We start from the raw sequence: 17,874 nt of genomic DNA on the forward strand, positions 1-17,874 counted from the left end.
AAAAAGGTGTAGTACCTAGGGAACCCAGCTGCCTAAAAACTTGTGGATGTCTCAGCAGTTGCTGCTCTCTCTGCTGCATGTCATACCTTCATCTGCCTTTCTGGTCACTGCTGCAACCCTCCTATCTTTGTCACCACCACCTGACACCTTCCCTCTGTCATTGTGGAGCTAGGGGAAAGGGGAGTGGAAGATAACATTGAAAGGCTAAACCACAATCCATAATTTTTTTTTTTTTTTTTTTTTCTCCTGAGGGCATTACAGAAAACCTGAACTAGACAATGGCAAATAAAATGTGGAAAAGTCAAACCAAATGAAGTATTTTTACTGATTTTTTTGGATGTTTTCAGGTGGCCTTGTTCCTTTTGATGTAGAACAGCGCAACCTTGCTACTGCTGATCTGTTTGCTTTTCGCTTGTTCAAAGCACTCGCTGCAGAGCCTCATATAGCTCTGTATCTGTGATTTCAGTGCTGCAATTATATTGATAATTCAGCTAAGATTAAAGCCTTCTGGAGGTAAGGGAGTGGAAACACTTTATCTGCTATAAGCTACCTTTGCATAGCACACTGCTGAACTCACTAATGCCGCACAAGCTGTGGTCATCCAGTTTATGTCTCGGACTGCTCCTGCTGCCCCTCTTGCCTTTACTTGGTGTGTGCTCCATCAAGGTCTGCATCTCTGACTTGAAAAACCACCCTTCATCCAAAGCTGTTGCTGCTGGTGGTACGCTCTTAATGTCCTTCCTTCCCACGAGAAGAGTATGGAGGCAGTATCCCCCATTCCCTCTCTTTTTTTAAAGTGCTAAATCGTGCTACTTGAGAGCTTCAGTTTGCCAGGGTATCTTTTTTCTTTTTTTCCTTTTTTTTTTTTTTTTTTTAAAGGCAAGTGTGAGCAATGTATTCATCTTTAATCCCAACAATTTGGAAGAATTTGAAGCTACAATTAGATACCCATGGCCATCTGTTGTGAGCAGCAGAACAAGAATTTATTTAATAACTTGGAAAGAAGAAAGAGACTGCCAATCACCTATAGATTTATTCCTTAATAAAGCTTGCACAGTCTCTGCAGAGGGAGATCCAGGTGGTGAAGGAAACACTCCAGACCGTGCTGGTCCAACTTCAGCCAGCCAGAGAGGCAGGAGAAGAAAAGACAGGAGACTTTCTCTGTGACAGCTGGTGTCCAGGAAAACAAGATTTGAAAGAATAATGAGTAGAAAGAGCTGGTAGGATGATATTAATTCACCAAGGGCTGCTTTTAGTAACTGAATACTGTTTTACCAAACCTCAGGGATCTCTTCTCTCCCTCCATAACTAATAACTAAATCAATTATGGAGAAAGAGAGCCTGGAGGTCTATCATCAGAAGTATTCAACACAGCTTCACATGTTTTGGCACAGATTGGGAAACAGCTTTCAGAGCAGAGCAGCCCCTGTAAATGTGTAGATTACAAATTGATACACTTCAACTGAGTCTGCAAAGTTGCCTTGATGTTAGTTACATGTTCTCCTTGAAGGCTTGTAAACAGTATCTGTCGTCGTCACTCATGGATCCACACGTTCCCTCCCCCCCCCCCCCCAGTTAAAAAATGTAGTGTCAAAGCTGGAACATCTAGTATTTCTTAGAAAATAGCTGTAAGAATAACAACTGTTCCCCCCCACCTTGGCTTTGACAGCTTCCTTACACGGAATGTATTTGCACATTCCTGACAATAATTAAATCAACAGGAGGACATTCAAGCTAACCCAAGTTCTTTAAGCTGAAATTTGTAGCTTGTTTGATATTGAGTACAGTGGAGGTAACAAACAGCAGCCCTTATAGCATTAGTTTAAATAACTTCATTTAGGTATTAATATAAACTTGCTGGGGTTGAAAAGGAAGGGGGAAAAAAAACCCCAAACCCACAACCCCCCCCCCAGAATTTTAAAGCCCAACCACCACCAAAAACCTGTGGTTGTGATTTGTGTTCCTTATATTGAAATACTGTATGAACCATAAGTCATTTAAGTGTCCTTGTAAAGTTTATTATTATATTGCTCTGATCTTCCTTACAAACTTAAGAACACAGATTTATTAATAATTTTTCTTGCAATAGACATGTATAAAAGCAATGCCTAACTGAACCCCACCACTCTAAAGTACCTGTATCTATTTAGATCATTATTCAGAGAAGTCAGTGCTTTTAGGAATTCATCATGTACTCTTACTTGGATACTAACATCTCTGATGTCACCAAAAATTCTGCTCCTGCTGTTTGTTGCAAAGGAAGAATTTTTGTTTAAAAGTGTAATGAAAAAAATGTGTCTGCAACTCACTGCTGTACTTTTAATACTATTTTTTGTCTGGTATTTTTAGAATGATTTTCCTGCCACTTCAGTTGCTCATTTTATAGCCACGGTGTGCAAGATTTTTGCAAACTGTGAAGGTCATTGGACTGCTAAGATTGTGTTCATTTTCTTTGTATTTTAATACTAGTTAAAATGTCTACCTCAATATTAAGTATATAAGGGTGGAGAAAAAAAAATGTGCCAGGCAGCTGAAACATAGGACAAGATTATAATTGCACAGGGAAGTATACGGTTGTCTAAATAGAGGAGCAAAGCTCAGGTGGTTTCTGTAGTAATCAAATTGTTAAGGTGGAATTACAACCCTGTAACATGGTTGACTTTTGTTGTTATGTCATATATGGGCCAGCATCCATGCTGCAGCAGACTCTTGGATCTTCACCCTGCATGGATGCTGCTACTAAGTTCCCATTTCCCAGTCTCAAATAGAGATCTTCCTAAAGCAAGCACTTCCTGAAACTCCCCCAGACAGAGGAGTAAGGCATTTGTCTTCAACTCAAGGCAGTCTGCAGCACCCTAACATTCAGCCCGTTCACAGGATCATGGGATGCTGTGGTTGGGTACACGTAGCCTGGCTCCTGGGGATGACTGTCAGCCAGAAAAGATTCACGGAAACTCACAGAGTTCAGGTAAACAGAAAAGAAGCGCCCTGACAGAATAGATATCTTACAGCTACTTCCTTATGACCTACAGAAGCTCCTTGTGGATTAATAAAAGGGCCTTCTGTGATGTTGAGTTTCCAGCAATAAGCATTTATATAGGACAATGAGGGCAGTCCTAGAGATGAGGGCCAGTACAACTAAGGTTACAGGACCCTCCTCTCCCAGGTACTAAGGGGTGTTTGGAGCTTTGTCCTTTGACTAGGTAGTGCCTGTAGTGCAAATAACTGGTAGACCCTATAAATGCCTTAGAGGCAGGGTCAGCTACAGCGGAAGCATGAAGTCTGTGTCCTTCAGGGATAGTAACCAGTCATCACAGTGGCAGGAGAACACCACTCTCATTCTCACTAGTGAGGTTTCTTGAAGGTATTCAATTTAAAAACCTGTGTGACTTGATTCCACAAAAGTGCTACCACTCTAATAAGACACTGAATGCTTGAGAAGGGAAACAATCAGTCATCACTCACATCATATTTGTGCCTGTTAATGTTTATTTTATGCCTAGTGTGGACTACTACTGCTTTAGTTTATTCTTCTGTTAACTTCACTGTTATTGTGGGAAGTCAGAGCCAATCATTGTTCCTTTTCTCAGACTTGGTGAATACTAAACATACTAAAAAAACCCAAACATTGTATACTATACTTCCCCCCTCCCCCCCATCAGCTGCCTTTTATCTGTGGATATAAAAGCTTTTAAATAAAGAGAAATGTGTCTTTACCTATCCTGATGTCTGCTTGTGTTTTGTGCAATGTACAAGACTTTGTAAATTGCATCCGGGGGCAGGGGAGTGGATGGAGAGGGGAGGGGAGGAAAGGGGAAGCCATGTTTGTGACTATTCCTGTGCTGTTGACAACAGTGATTTCTCTGCTTGGGAAGTTCTGTGATGTCTTCTGAAACCATCTGAAGACATGTTAAAGGCTAGAGCCTCACAGCAAAACGTAGCTATTTTCAATGTGAAAGGAAGAAAAATCATCATGCAGTGACCTATACAGACAGGTAAAACTTGTGCTTGAATCTTAGAGTGACTCAGCCAGTCTTGCTGTGGCAACCGACTCCTCCCTCAGTTCCTCACCCATGGAGAAGGGTGGATGGAAGTATGGCTGTACACTGGTTACAGCAGCACCCTCAGTGTGCTCTCACATACCCTCAGTGCCATGATGAAGACATTTTCCTTAATATATAAACTAAATGTTCTCTGGCACAACTTGAGGCCATTCCCTCTTGTCCTATCACTTGTTACTTGGGAGAAGAGACTAACCCCAACCTTACTACAGCCTCCTTCCAGGTAGTTGTAGAGAGCTGTATGGTCTCCCCCCAGCTTCCTTTTCTCCAGACTAAAACACCCTAGTTCCCTCTTCTGCTCCTCAAAAATTGTGCTCTAGACCCCTCACCAGTTTCAGTGTTCTTGCAAAGCACGTGTAATGGACTACTTGAGGATAGCTGCAAGGTGAGGCAGTATCTCACCTCAAGCAGTCCTTTGCATGTGCTTTGGAGGAGGACTGGCTGGTTGTGTTTAATACATCCCCCCCCAGTGTACAAACATTCTCAAGGGACTAAAGAAGAAAGCAAGGAGAGGACAGCACTCAAGAGTGTTTATCTCCAGTCTAGTATTTATTTTCGCAATCAATTAGCTAATCCATTCTTTCCAAAGCGTGACAGCTCAGGCTTCTGCTTTTGCTATCGTTACTTGTTAAATCAAGATAAGCACATCTTTTCTAGAGTACTGGAAAAGGCAGTTCCATAATAGGTCCCAGATAGGCAGTAGAACCGGAGGCAGCTCCAGGGTGAGATTAGAATAATCCTCATGTATCCTCTTAGTTTGCTATCCTATTAAAAATGAAACTGGGACCAAGAGGTTTTTAGTCTGAGATTAACATGCTACAAAGAAGCTCTAATATGTTGTACAGATGTCGATATTTTTGTGCACTAAGGAAGATAATATAAGTTTCTAGAGAGATATTTAAAAGTAAAAAGAAAAAAAAAAGGCTTGTGAATATAGGAGACTCTTTCTGAACCTGAAAAGCAGCCAAGCCAGCAGCTACAGTAAAGCATTTCTCTCAAATTTCTAATGGTGGATTGAATATGAGGCTTGGGAAAAGAACATCTGGGGTTGAGTGAACAAAGAAACATCCAGGTTCTTCACATGCATGGTATTCAGTCACTCCTTGTTTTCTTGTCTTAGGGAAGGGGACGCTGGGACATTGTCCAAGACACAAAGTCGGTACATCACTGTTCTTACAACCACCTGCAAAGCTGACAGTACTTTATAATAATAAGCAGCCATACAGGAACACTAGGTGGAGAAAGAGAATAATAATAACAACCAGAGTCACAGCTTGGAGACACATGATGAGTCTCACTAGAGAAATGGAGAATTTAGAGTCCTTTCACAGTGACAATCTAATTAACAGGGGGAAGAAAACAACCTCAAACTTATTACCTTTCTGACAAAGAGAGTATAAAACACCAAATGAAGCCCCTCTAGGTTTTCTTGCCAAGTAGACTCAAGATTTTAAGTGTATCACAAGCTCAATTTCAAAACCTAGAGCTTTGTGCCCAATCTCAGGCTTCTCTGTAGGAGCAGCCCCAGTGCAAAACTCGTGAGCAACAGCCTGGACCCAGGCTCCTCCAGGACAGTGCTGGGAGTCTGTGCCACAGGGACTGGGTTAGAGATACCAGGGCTGACCTGTTCCACACCTCAGGCACTGAGGTGGTGGTAGGGACACTCTTCTGTGTTTTCAGAAAAAAAACCTACTATTTTGTGTTGTTTTTACTTTAAAGTAAAACTTCCTCATGCATTCTCCATGAACTGAAATTTAAGCCACAGGACACTTTAATTTCTCCTGGCTCAAATACAGTAAGGTAATTCAATGAGATCTATTTGTTCCTAGCTATTGTCTGATGAGTTCAGATCACAGGGTATTTCTTTCCTTGCAACTGCCTGGTGACCAGACTACTTCCCACACTTAGATGGGCAAGGTTGAAGAACAGGAATGTAGCATTGCCTTCTGCACATGGCATTAACAAGACTTTACAAGCGCTGACAACTGTGCTGCTCCTTGAAAGTTAAAGTAGACAAGGATTCAGGAAAAGTGGTACATGAATGGTTGGAGATTAGGAAAAAGTAACTTCCTTATAAGAGAAGACCAGCAAAACTCCACACAAATAATTTAGCCAGCTAAAGAGTGAAAGGTGACCTGCCTATGTCCTTTAGTATTTACCTGGGGACAGATTTCCAATGCCTATTGGCCATTTCATCTAGCAGAATCCTCCACAACAAAAAAATTAAGACATTTCCAGCACAGAGAGTAATTGACTACTGGAGCAATAAGATCTGCCTCTCAAAGTTAAAGCAAGTTTGGGTTTTGGGGGGTTTTGTGTGTTTGGTTTTTGTTGGTTTTGGTTCTTGGGGTTGTTCTTTTTTATCCTCTTTTTTTCAGAAATTGTGAAGAAAGCCCTCTGGCATCCCAGAGGTAAGGCACATGATTCAGAAAATATCATGATGCAGGTAACAGCCTTCCTAATGCTTGTGACACTAAGGAATTGTCACCTTAAATGTGGGCATTTTCCTTGATGGCTTTAAGGAAAAAAAAAAGGCACAGAAGGAAGAAATGCTTTGATAAGCTGCTACTTAGCTGCAGAGGTGGAGTTGGAGGATGAGGCAGCTGTCTGTGAGTTGGAAAAGCCTATTTACCTACACTCTGATCTTGACCATAGCTCAAAAGGGCAAGCGAAACCTAAAATTAAGGAGGGGCTAATTGTAAATCTTTCCTGAGTTGCCAAGACTGGACTCAATAGCCAGGGAGCCAAGGCAGTGTGCTTTAGCCTAAGAAACAGCACAGCCATTTGCCCCAGTGCACAACATCCTCTGCAAAAGAACAAAACCCAAAGAAAATCAACCAGAACTGTAGCCATTAAGCACTTCTTGTCTTGGCTTATGGTGCTGGCATTTGATCAACCTATTGCCACTAATTTTCATTAAATGAGAGGGAAAAGGTGAGAAGAGCACTCTGTCTCTCACAGCCATAAGTGATTTGTCATTGCTAATTTTCTGTAATGAGCTGTAGCAAGTGAAGCTGCTGTCTCGCCATTAATCCTGACAGGAAGCATTTCTTCTTTGTCTTCTCATCAAGTGCCCCAAATTCTTTGGGTGAATACATGGCACAGCTGCACCAAATCCCAGCTCTCCTTGAAACTTCTCCCTAGAACTGTGCGCATAGTAACACACAGCAGCTCTTCCAGCACAGTAATATCACCTGGTTATGACATGGTGTCTTTGTTTAAGCAGTGGAGGAAGGCAGGCTCTAAAACTACTCCCAAAGTAATTAAAGACAACTCCACACAGGATTGGATAGAAATGCAGAATAATGTTGGAAGGTAAATGGAAGTTGCTATCAATAACTACAGTGCAAAGCAGTGCAAAATACACAGAAATTCCATAGTCTGGGCTTAATACAAAGCCCATCAGACCAAAGCCTTATCCAAACTTCCACCAAACCAGGCAAAAAAGACAGGCCACAAGTGTCCCCACCCCCTCCCCCCCCCCCCGGGTACATCCCTGCAACCCCCCCCATACCGAACCTAAGTGATGCAGCTAAAATTTGGCTTGCCAGCTTCAGGCCTCAGTCCCCTGCATCACACAGGTAAGGGAGAAGCATCATGGAGGAGAGAGAGAGATAAAAGGAAAAAAGGGAAAAGGGGAAGAAACTAGCCATGCAGCCAGTCTTGTATTGGGGATGCAGGCACTATGGGAATGAAATACCAAAAGATTACAATTTCCTGTCCACTCCCTGGCCCCATCTAGCCTCTGGAGGCTTGTACTCTGTGGTTCTTAAAGGCACAAGCCTTAACCCTTAACCCATGACACATGGGAACAGTAAAGCATCACCAGCTTGGTTTCCTTCTTTATACAGTGTGTGTTTTTTTATTATCCTGAATTGGAAATGTAATATTGATTTGGTCTGCCTAGATGTCAATGCTTAATAATCCTGTTAAAATAAAGATCTTCTGTAGTGGAAAAAAAATACGAAGCAGCAATGCTGTCTCCTGGAAGATAAATAAATCATCAGGCCTTGTTACTGTGTCCTTTTTTTCAGCATTAGTTTTCAGGCTTCAGAAAGTTCTTCCCCAAAGATATATTGAGACCAGGGGGACTATCATTTTGGGATTTCTTTGTTCACTTTCCCTATAAATTGGTAACAGAGACTGTTTATCTTTCACAAAAGGTAGTGGTAACCCTCATATTTTACCTCTAAACCTGTTAATGGTTACTGTACCATTTATGACGGGAGGTAGTATTTAGCTCTTGGAGTTGAATTGATAGGAGAAAATAATCCAAATTCCTATGTACACACCATCCTCTACAGTGACCTAAGCAAAGTGGCTGATGTGTCATGCTCCCAGGGTGTTTATCCACTCATTCCAGTCCCAGGTAAAGGCTCAGGAAAACACATCTGCTCCATATTTATCCCTTTAATGCCTTCCACATATGGCTTATACATACCCTAAAGATGGTTCACAGGTTTAAAAGAAAGAAGCAAACTCTGCATTTTAATTCAAGGATTTTTCTGCACTGATAATCACCTTTCCATTTCAGCTCTCCTCTCTGATCTTCCTGAACAGCATCCTGCCTCTGCCATGGGCTGGCACCTCAGACATGGCTCTAAGACATGGGTGACTGTGGCAGTCCTTACCTCTGCACTCTTGCAGATGTGTGTGAGCATGCACACAGTTCCTCACACACACACTTAGTCCAAAGGAAGAGAGTCCAGATGCTTCCCCCTGACCTGGAAATCCATGAGGAATTAGTTCGGGACCTGCTGAGCCACTTGGATACTCACAAGTTTCATAGTTTCATAGGTTCATAGTTTCATAGTTTCATTCAGGGTTGGAAGGGACCACAAGGATCATCCAGTTCCAACCCCCCTGCCACGGGCAGGGACACCCCACACTAGACCAGGCTGGACAGAGCCTCATCCAGCCTGCTCTTAAACACCCCCAGGGACGGGGCCTCGACCACCTCCCTGGACAACACATTCCAGGGTTTCACCACTCTCATGGTGAAGAACCTCCTCCTCACATCTAGCCTGAATCTCCCCACCTCCAGCTTCATTCCATTCCCCCTAGTCCTGTCACTACCTGAGATCCTGAGAAGTCCTTCCCCAGCCTTCCTGTAGGCCCCCTTCAGATACTGGAAGGCCACAATTAGGTCACCTCAGAGCCTTCTCTTCTGCAGACTGAACAGCCCCAACTCCTTCAGTCTGTCCTCATAGGAGAGGTGCTCCAGCCCTCTGATCATCCTTGTGGCCCTTCTCTGGACACCTTCCAGCACCTCCACATCCCTCTTGTAATAGGGGCTCCAGAACTGGACACAGTACTCCAGGTGGGGTCTCACCAGGGCTGAGTAGAGGGGGAGGATCACCTCCCTCGACCTGCTAGCCACACTTCTCCTGATGCAGCCCAGGATCTGATTGGCTTTGCGGGCTGCAAGTGCACACTGAGAGCTCCTGTTGAGCTTTTTGTCCACCAGCACCCCCAAGTCTCTCTCCTCAGGGCTACCCTCCAGCCATTCACTGCCCAGCCTGTATTTGTGCCTGGGATTGCCTCGACCCAGATGCAGGACCCTGCACTTGCTCTTATTGAACCTCATGAGGTTGGCTTGTGCCCACCTCTCCAGCCTGTCAAGGTCCCTCTGGATGGCCTCCCTTCCCTCCAGCGTGTCTGCTGCACCACACAGCTTGGTGTCATCAGCAAACTTGCTGAGGGTGCACTCAATGCCACTGTCCATGTCACCCACAAAGATGTTGAATAAGACAGGTCCCAGGACTGATCCCTGAGGGACTCCGCTTGTCACTGGCCTCCACTGGGACATGGAGCCATGGACAGCCACTCTTTGGGTGCGGCCATCAAGCCAGTTCCTTATCCATCTAGTGGTCCACCCATCAAACCCATGTGTCACCAGTTTGGAGACCAGGATGTGGTGTGGGACAGTGTCGAAGGCTTTGCTCAGGTCCAGGTAAATGACATCAGTTGCTCGCCCCTCATCTATTAATTTTGTCACCTGCTCATAGAAGGCCACCAGGTTGGTCAGGCAGGATTTGCCCTTGGCAAAGCCATGCTGACTGTTCCCAATCACCTCTTCACTATTCTTTTGAGCGAGTAGTGACTCCAGGAGGATCTGTTCCATGATCTTTCCAGGCACAGAGGTGAGACTGACTGGCCTGTAGTTCCCTGGTTCCTCCTTCTTACCCTTTTTGAAGATGGGGGCAATGTTTCCCCTTTTCCAGTCTGTGGGGACTTCCCCAGATTGCCATGACTTTTGAAATATAATAGAGAGGGGTTTAGCAACCTCATCTGCCAGTTCTCTCAGCACCCGTGGGTGTATCCCGTCGGGTCCCATGGACTTGAACACTTTCAGGTTCTTCAGATGATCACGAACCTGATCTGCACTTACAATGGGCAGTTCTTCCTCCCCGTCCCTGGCTTTGACTTCCATAACATCAGGAGTGTGGCTAGAGGCCCTTGCAGTGAAGACTGAGGTAAAGAAGTTATTAAGTACCTCAGCCTTTTCCTCATCACTTGTGACCATGTCACCATTTTCCTTTCTGAGGGGGCCCACACCTTCCCTAGTCTTCTTATTCCCATTAATATACCTGTAAAAGTTCTTAGTATTCCCTTTAATCTCCCTGGCTAGATTCAACTCAAACTCTGCTTTGGCTTTCCTGACCAGGACTCTTGCTGCTCGGGCAGCTTCCTTGTATTCCCCCTGTTCTACCTGTCCTTCTCTCCACTTCCTGTAGAGTTTCCTTTTAAGTAATAGTGTGTCCAGTAGCTCCTTGCCCATCCAGGCAGGCCTCCTAGCATTCTTCCCTGCTTTTCTCTTTGTTGGTATACAGAGCTCCTGGACACAGAGGAGGTGGTCCTTGAATACTGACCAGCTGTCCTGGGTCCCTCTTCCTTCCAGGGCTTTGTCCCACAACACTTTGGCTATCAGATCCCTGAAGCGATCAAAATCTGCATGCCTAAAGTCTAGGGTCGTGAGCTTGGAATACTTCCTCCTGATTGCCCTGAGGATGTTAAATTCAACTGCTTCATGGTCACTGCAGCCAAGGCCATCTATGAGCCTCACATTGCTTACCAGCCCTTCCCTGTTGGTGAGAACAAGTTCCAGCATAGCACCATTTCTTGTTGGTTCCTCCACCATTTGGAGGAGGAAGTTGTCTTCTATGCAGTCCAGGAACATCCTGGATTGCTGGTGCCTTGCTGTGTTGTCCCTCCAGCAGATATCCGGGTGGTTGAAATCACCCATGAGGACCAGGGCTTGTGACCTGGAAGCTGCTTCTATTTGCCTATGGAGGGCCTCATCTGCTTGGATCTGCTGGTCAGGTGGCCTGTAGGAGACCCCCACAGTAATATCTCCTTCCCCTGTCCTGCCTTTAATTTTGACCCATACACTCTCAACTAGCTTATCATCCCTCCCCAGTTGGAGCTCCACTGATTCCAACTGGCTATTGACATAGAGGGCAACACCTCCTCCTCTCCTTCCCTGCCTATCCTTCCTAAAGAGTTTATACCCATCTATGCCTACATCCCAGTCATGGGATTCATCCCACCAAGTTTCAGTAACAGCTACTATGTTGTGGCATCCCAGCAGCACAGTGGCCCTTAACTCATCCTGTTTATTGCCCAAGCTGCGCGCATTCTCATAGAAGCACTTCAGCTGGGCTGGCCCTGTCCTCCTCTTGTGCCAAATCCCCTCGGTTTCCACAGAATGTCCTGGAGGATCATTCGTGGCTTGCCTCAGGGCAGCAAGTTGAGAGCCCTTACCAGCTCTCCTTCTCTCTGCTGCTGGTGAGCTGCCCCTCTGTTTGTCACCAGCCAGCAGGAGACTATTAACCCCTTCCCCCTTCAAATCTAGTTTAAAGCCCAATCAATGAACCCTGCCAATTCCTGCCCCAGGATTCTTATCCCCCTCTGGGACAAGTGTGTCCCATGAGTTGTTTTCAGCTCAGGTGCCTTGAAAACCAATCCATGATTGTGGAACCCAAAGCCCTGTCGATGGCACCAGCCCCTGAGCCATGAATTGATCTGTCGGCCCTTCCTCAGTGTGTCCTCATCCATTGCTGACGTTAGAGGGATGGCAGAGAACACGACTTGAGCCCCTGATCCCTTTAGCATTTGCCCTAAGGTTCTGAAGTCTTTTTTAATAGATTGTGAGCCTCTCATTATTACATCGTCACTGCCCACCTGAAAGACCAGCAGTGGGTAGTAGTCTGAAGGACTCACGAGGTTGGGAATTCTATCTACAACGTCTTTTACTTGGGCACCAGGGAGGCAGCTGACTGCTCTATGAAATTGGTCTGGTCTGCATATTGGGCCCTCTGTTCCTCTCAGTAGGGAGTCTCCTATGACGATGACCCTGCGAGGTTTCTTTTCTGGGTAAGTTTTGATGGCTGGCCTGAGGCAACCTGTCATTGGTGCAGCTTCTGACCTTCTTGAGTCCTCGACCTTACTAATGACCTGTTCCTCCTGCAGAGCCTCATACCTGTTCTGTATCTGCACTGGAGGCAGTGTGCTGCTCACAGGAGCAGACTTCCTTTGTTTGCATTTCTTCCGTCGGGCAGAGACCTGTTCCCATTGGCCCTGCTCATGTGGGTTACTACAGGGAGGTTGAGAATCTTGCTTCTGGGAAGGTATCAAACTCCCTGTTCCACTAAGAGTTACCCTCTGTTCTGGTTTAGAAGAGATTACATTACGGGAATCGTCAATTTTCTGCTCGCCATCTCTTCTAGCTCTTAGCCTTTCCACCTCTTCTTTTAGTTTGACCACCATGCTCATCAGATCACTGACCTGCTCACACCTGAAAGAGGAGCTGCTCCCTCCAGCCTCCATATCGAGTGCCAGTCTCCAGCACTCACTGCAGCCACCTACCTGAACATCTGCATGCTTGTGTGTGGTCTCTGTTTGGGTGCCCACTGTCCTTCTGCTAGCCTTTGCTCTAGTGGTGACCATCTTGCAGTAACCACCCTCTCCACATGGCTTTTTTTTTTTTTTTTTTTTTTTTTTTTCACCTGTCAGTGAGAAGCCGAGCTGCGCTGAGCTGAGCTGAGCTGAGCTGCGCTCCTCAAGCTGCCTCCTCTCTCTTCAGCCACGTGCTGGGTTCTGTTTGGTTTGCGCGCGGTCTCCGCGGCAACCCCTCCCCCAGCTACGTCACTGCCCTCCGGCAGGTATGCAATCCGAGCCCCCTGCCTCTCCTCCTCTCTTCGTAAAGTCCCGAGCCACCAGCCCCTTACCGCCTGAAAAGCAAGGGAATCAAAGCCAAAAGCCAAACTCCCAGAGCTGCGCTCCTCAAGCTGCCTCCTCTCTCTTCAGCCACACGCTGGGTTCATGGGACCGGATGGGATCCATCCTAGGGTGCTGAGAGAGCTGGCAGATGTGCTAGCTAGGCCACTCTCCATCATTTTCCTCCAGTCCTGGCTCACAGGTGAGGTCCCAGGTGACTGGAAACTGGCCAACGTGGTCCCCATCCACAAGAAGTGTCAGATGGAGGAACCTGGAAACTCCAGGCCAGTCAGCCTGACCTCAGTGCCAGGGAAAGTGATGGAGCAGATTATCCTGGCAGCAATAACTGCGCACCCGAAGGATGGCCAAGGGCTCAGGTCCAGCCAACATGGATTTAGGAAGGGCAGGTCCTGCCTCTCCAACCTGATCTCCTTCTATGATCAGGTGACCTGCCTGGTGGACGTGGGGAGGCCTGTGGATGTGGTCTACCTGGACTTCAGCAAGGCCTTTGACACTGTCCCCCACAGCAAACTGCTGACTAAGCTGTCAGCCCGTGGATTGGACCGCAACACTCTGTGCTGGGTTAGGAACTGGCTGGAGGGCCGGGCCCAGAGAGTGGTGGTGAACGGTGCCACATCCAGCTGGCGGCCAGTCACCAGTGGTGTCCCCCAGGGATCAGTGCTGGGCCCTGTCCTCTTCAACATATTCATCGATGATCTGGATGAAGGGGTAGAGTCAGTCATCAGCAAGTTTGCAGATGACACCAAGTTAGGGGCAGATGTTAGTCAGTTAGAGGGTGGAAAGGCTCTGCAGAGGGACCTCGACCAACTGGACAGATGGGCAGAGTCCAATGGGATGGCATTCAACAAGTCCAAGTGCCGAGTGCTGCACTTTGGCTACGGCAACCCCATGCAGAGCTATAGGCTGGGGTCAGAGTGGCTGGAGAACTGCCAAACAGAGAGGGTCCTGGGTGTTCTGATCGACAGCCACCTAAACATGAGCCAGCAGTGTGCCCAGGTGGCCAAGAGGGCCAATGGCATCCTGGCCTGCATTAGGAATAGTGTGGCCAGCAGGAGCAGGGAGGTCATTGTGCCCCTGTACTCTGCTTTGGTTAGGCCACACCTTGAGTACTGTGTCCAGTTCTGGGCCCCTCAGTTTAAGAAGGACATCGAAACACTTGAGCATGTCCAGAGAAGGGCAACAAGGCTGGTGAGAGGCCTTGAACACAAGCCCTATGAGGAGAGGCTGAGGGAGCTGGGATTGTTTAGCCTGGAGAAGAGGAGGCTCAGGGGTGACCTCATTGCCCTCTACAACTACCTGAAAGGTGGTTGTAGCCAGGAAGGGGTTGGCCTCTTCTCCCAGGCAACCAGCACCAGAACAAGGGGACACAGTCTCAAGCTGCGCCACGGGAGGTTTAGACTCAAGGTGAGGAGGAAGTTCTTCACAGAGCGAGTCATTCGTCATTGGAACGGGTTGCCCAGGGAGGTGGTTGAGTCATCGACCCTGGAGGCGTTTAAGGGGAGATTGGACGTGGCACTTGGTGCCATGGTCTAGTCATGGGGTCTGTGTTGATAGGTTGGACTCGATGATCCTCGAGGTCCTTTCCAACCTAAGTGATACTGTGATACTGTGATACTTTGACCCCTCTAGTTTGTAGCCTGTCTAAAGCTTGATGTTCAGGGGACACAGATGTGCCTGTCAGGAATTAAGGATCCCTGGAGGCTAGCACACAGGAAGTTTTTCATCGGAGTCTAGCACACATTTGCCTCTTCAGAGGCTGAGGCCAGCCAGGCACAGAGCAGAACCATTTGTCTCTAACCACATACCTGAAGTGTCTAAACATCTCCCTGTGCCTGCAAAAACACTGACAAAACCACACCAAAGGCTGGTTCCACTGGCTGAAATGGGAGGCAGAAGGTACATTTTGGGCATGCAGGACTTTGCCCTAGCAGATCCCCCAGATCTGCACAATCCTATTGGCACTGCACAGGACTGAGCTACCAATCTCACACTCAAGGGGTTTATCAGCTGCAGCAATCCAGCCACATGCCACCTTTTCCATCTTTGCAATAGGAAAGCAAACTCTGCCTGGAGATACAACAAAAACAAATTCAAGCATCAAGGAGAGTCTGATTCTCCATCTGGCCTGAAACTCAGCTATGTCATTACAGGCTTTCTGCACTGTGCTGTACCAGGCTCAGCTATAGTTAATGTCAGTCCTGCATGGTCAATGTGTAGCTCAGTTAATAGTTGTGAAGGACTTCAGAGAAATATGAAAGGGGAACCTCTCATATCTGATAAGCAAATCCAGACTATCCCCAAATAATCAGAAGTGCAACTTAGCAATACCCTCACTCAAGGGAGATGAAAGGGCAGAGGTCCCTGTCTCTCAGGGCTTTTAAACACATCACTTTTGAGAATGTAAACCTCAGTCCCTAGCAAATGTTACCAATGTCCTTCCTATAAAAAACACTGTGTGGTGTCAAGGCTGTCCAAGCTGAGCTTTCTAGTCAGTCTCCCTTTGCTAATGCTAGGATGCCTCTCTATTCTTGCCAAGCTCACTCACCTGCTGGCAGTCAGGTCTCCCGGCCAGCCTGTGGGAATCCTCTCTGCAGGGACACACTACGCATCTGGCATAGGACTGTTTGTTGCTCTATAGTTTTTCCTCTGACTTTGGACATCAGTTTGATTTTTTACTACTACAATGCTTCAGTGAGGTTTAAGGTAAAAGCATCATGGTCATCTGCAGTTAAGCAAAGATTTGTGTAAACCTGGATTGATGAAGAGGAAATTAAGTGACAGTATCATTTGTGAAGCCTGCACCGTAGGAAAAAGACACTCTGGGACTACAAGAACTGCAAGATTCAGCAACTGTTAGAGGTCAAGGCTTTCCTTATGATTAAATCTATGGGACATGAGGACATGCATCCCAGACTTCTGAAGGGATTGGCTGATGTAGTTGCAAGGACACTCTCCATAGTATTTGAAAAGTCTCAACTGTCAGGTGAAGCCCCTGGAGACTGGAAGAAGGGAAACTAATCTATAAAAAGGGTAAAAAAGGGGATCCTGGAAGTTACTCACTTGTCAGTCTCACCTCTGTACCTGGCAAGATCATAGGACAGGTCCTCCTGGCTGCTGTTCTGGAACACATGGAAGACAGGATGGTACTTCAAGGCAGTCAGCATGGCTTCTCCAAGGGCAAGTCCTGCCTGTCCAACCTAGTGACTGTCTGTGATGGTGTAACTGCATCAGTGGACAAGGGAAGATGAACAGATGTCATCTATCTGGACTTTTGTAAAGCCTTTGACACAGTAGCCCATGACATCCTTCCTTCTAAACTGGAGAGATATGGATTTGTTGGGTGGCCTGTTCAGCAGATAAGGAATTGGTTGGATGATCTCATGCAAAGGGTAGTGGTCAATGGCTCGATGTCCATGTGGAAAACCGGGGACAAGTGGTGTCCCACAAGGGTCTGTACTGGGACCAGTGCTGTTCAATATCTTCATCAATTATATACACCCTTCACAGATTTGCAGATGATACCAAGCTGAGTGGTGTAGTTGATAAGACTGAAGGGCAGGATGCCATCCAGAGAGACCAGGCTGGAACAGGCTGGAGTGGTGGCCTGAGGAGAATCTCATGAGGTTTAACAGGGCAAAGCATAAGGTCTTCGTGAGAGTCTAATAAGTTTGTCTCTCTCTATGTGAGTCAACAAAGATAAAGTGATAGCAGAGCCACTGGAAAGAAGGTGGAAAGAATCCTGTCCACCAATCCTGGATGCAAATCAGCTTGTGATTGCATCGTGATAACACGGGACTACAACAATGGACCCAAGGACCCAGCCATCACACCTTTAGGGCAAGACCTCCACCCATCAAGTACCCTGGGCAAGGTGATACAATGGGTTTTACCTCCTGTTTCCTGAGGTGTAAGGAATGTGGGGAGCTTTGTCTGGATGGAGACGGGGTAGACGGAGATTCCTCCCCCTCCAGCCAGGATCTTGCCCAAACACACAGCAATACACAGAACCTAAGGATTATTTCCTGCCACTGGAATTCCTGAGGGACAATATTTGAATACATACCTAAGGACTAAAAACTGTAAAAAAGACTTGAGCAACTACTGGTTTGTTGAGAGAAACAGAGGAGAGAAACAGAGGAGAAAAACGGGGAGAAAAATGGAGATGAAGGAAAACACAGGAGACGGGCCAGGCCGCTGAGAAGAGAAAGCCGGGACAATGCTGCTCCGGAGAAAAGAAGCTGCCCGGAGGACCAAGCCTCAGCCCCCTTTCTCTACAGACCCAGGCTGCCCAGAGGAGCCTCAGCACCGTTCCTGTATCAACCCAACATCTCCCCAGAGTACCACAGCTGTTCTCCAGTGAAAGCCTCACCACCGTTTCTCTACAAACCCAACATCTCCTGCAGCACCTTTCCTCCACAGACTTTAACTGTCTTGGGGGGGGATGAGGGGTGTGGTAATATAATTCCTTTCCTCTTCTCTCTCTCTTCTATCTCTCGTCTCTCTCTCCCTCTCTATTTTCTCCTTCTCCCTTTCTTATGTCCACTTTATTTATCTAATAAATAGTCTAGCTGTT

General features: G+C 46.6%; 1 protein-coding gene across 1 annotated transcript in view; it reads left to right on the plus strand.

Moving 5' to 3' along the window:
* Positions 1 to 460, plus strand: part of DISC1 (DISC1 scaffold protein) — a 230,231-nt gene extending 229,771 nt beyond the window's left edge. Inside the window, exon 14 of the mRNA XM_068147069.1 lies at positions 348 to 460. Coding sequence (XP_068003170.1) covers positions 348 to 460 — 113 coding nt within the window. The remainder of the gene's footprint in view (positions 1 to 347) is intronic.
* Positions 461 to 17,874: the final 17,414 nt, after the last annotated feature.

This window comes from Melanerpes formicivorus, unplaced genomic scaffold (assembly GCF_026170545.1).
Source record: "Melanerpes formicivorus ecotype bairdi unplaced genomic scaffold, bMelFor1.0.p_v2 SCAF_2, whole genome shotgun sequence".
In the NCBI taxonomy this organism is placed as follows: Eukaryota; Metazoa; Chordata; class Aves; order Piciformes; family Picidae; genus Melanerpes; species Melanerpes formicivorus.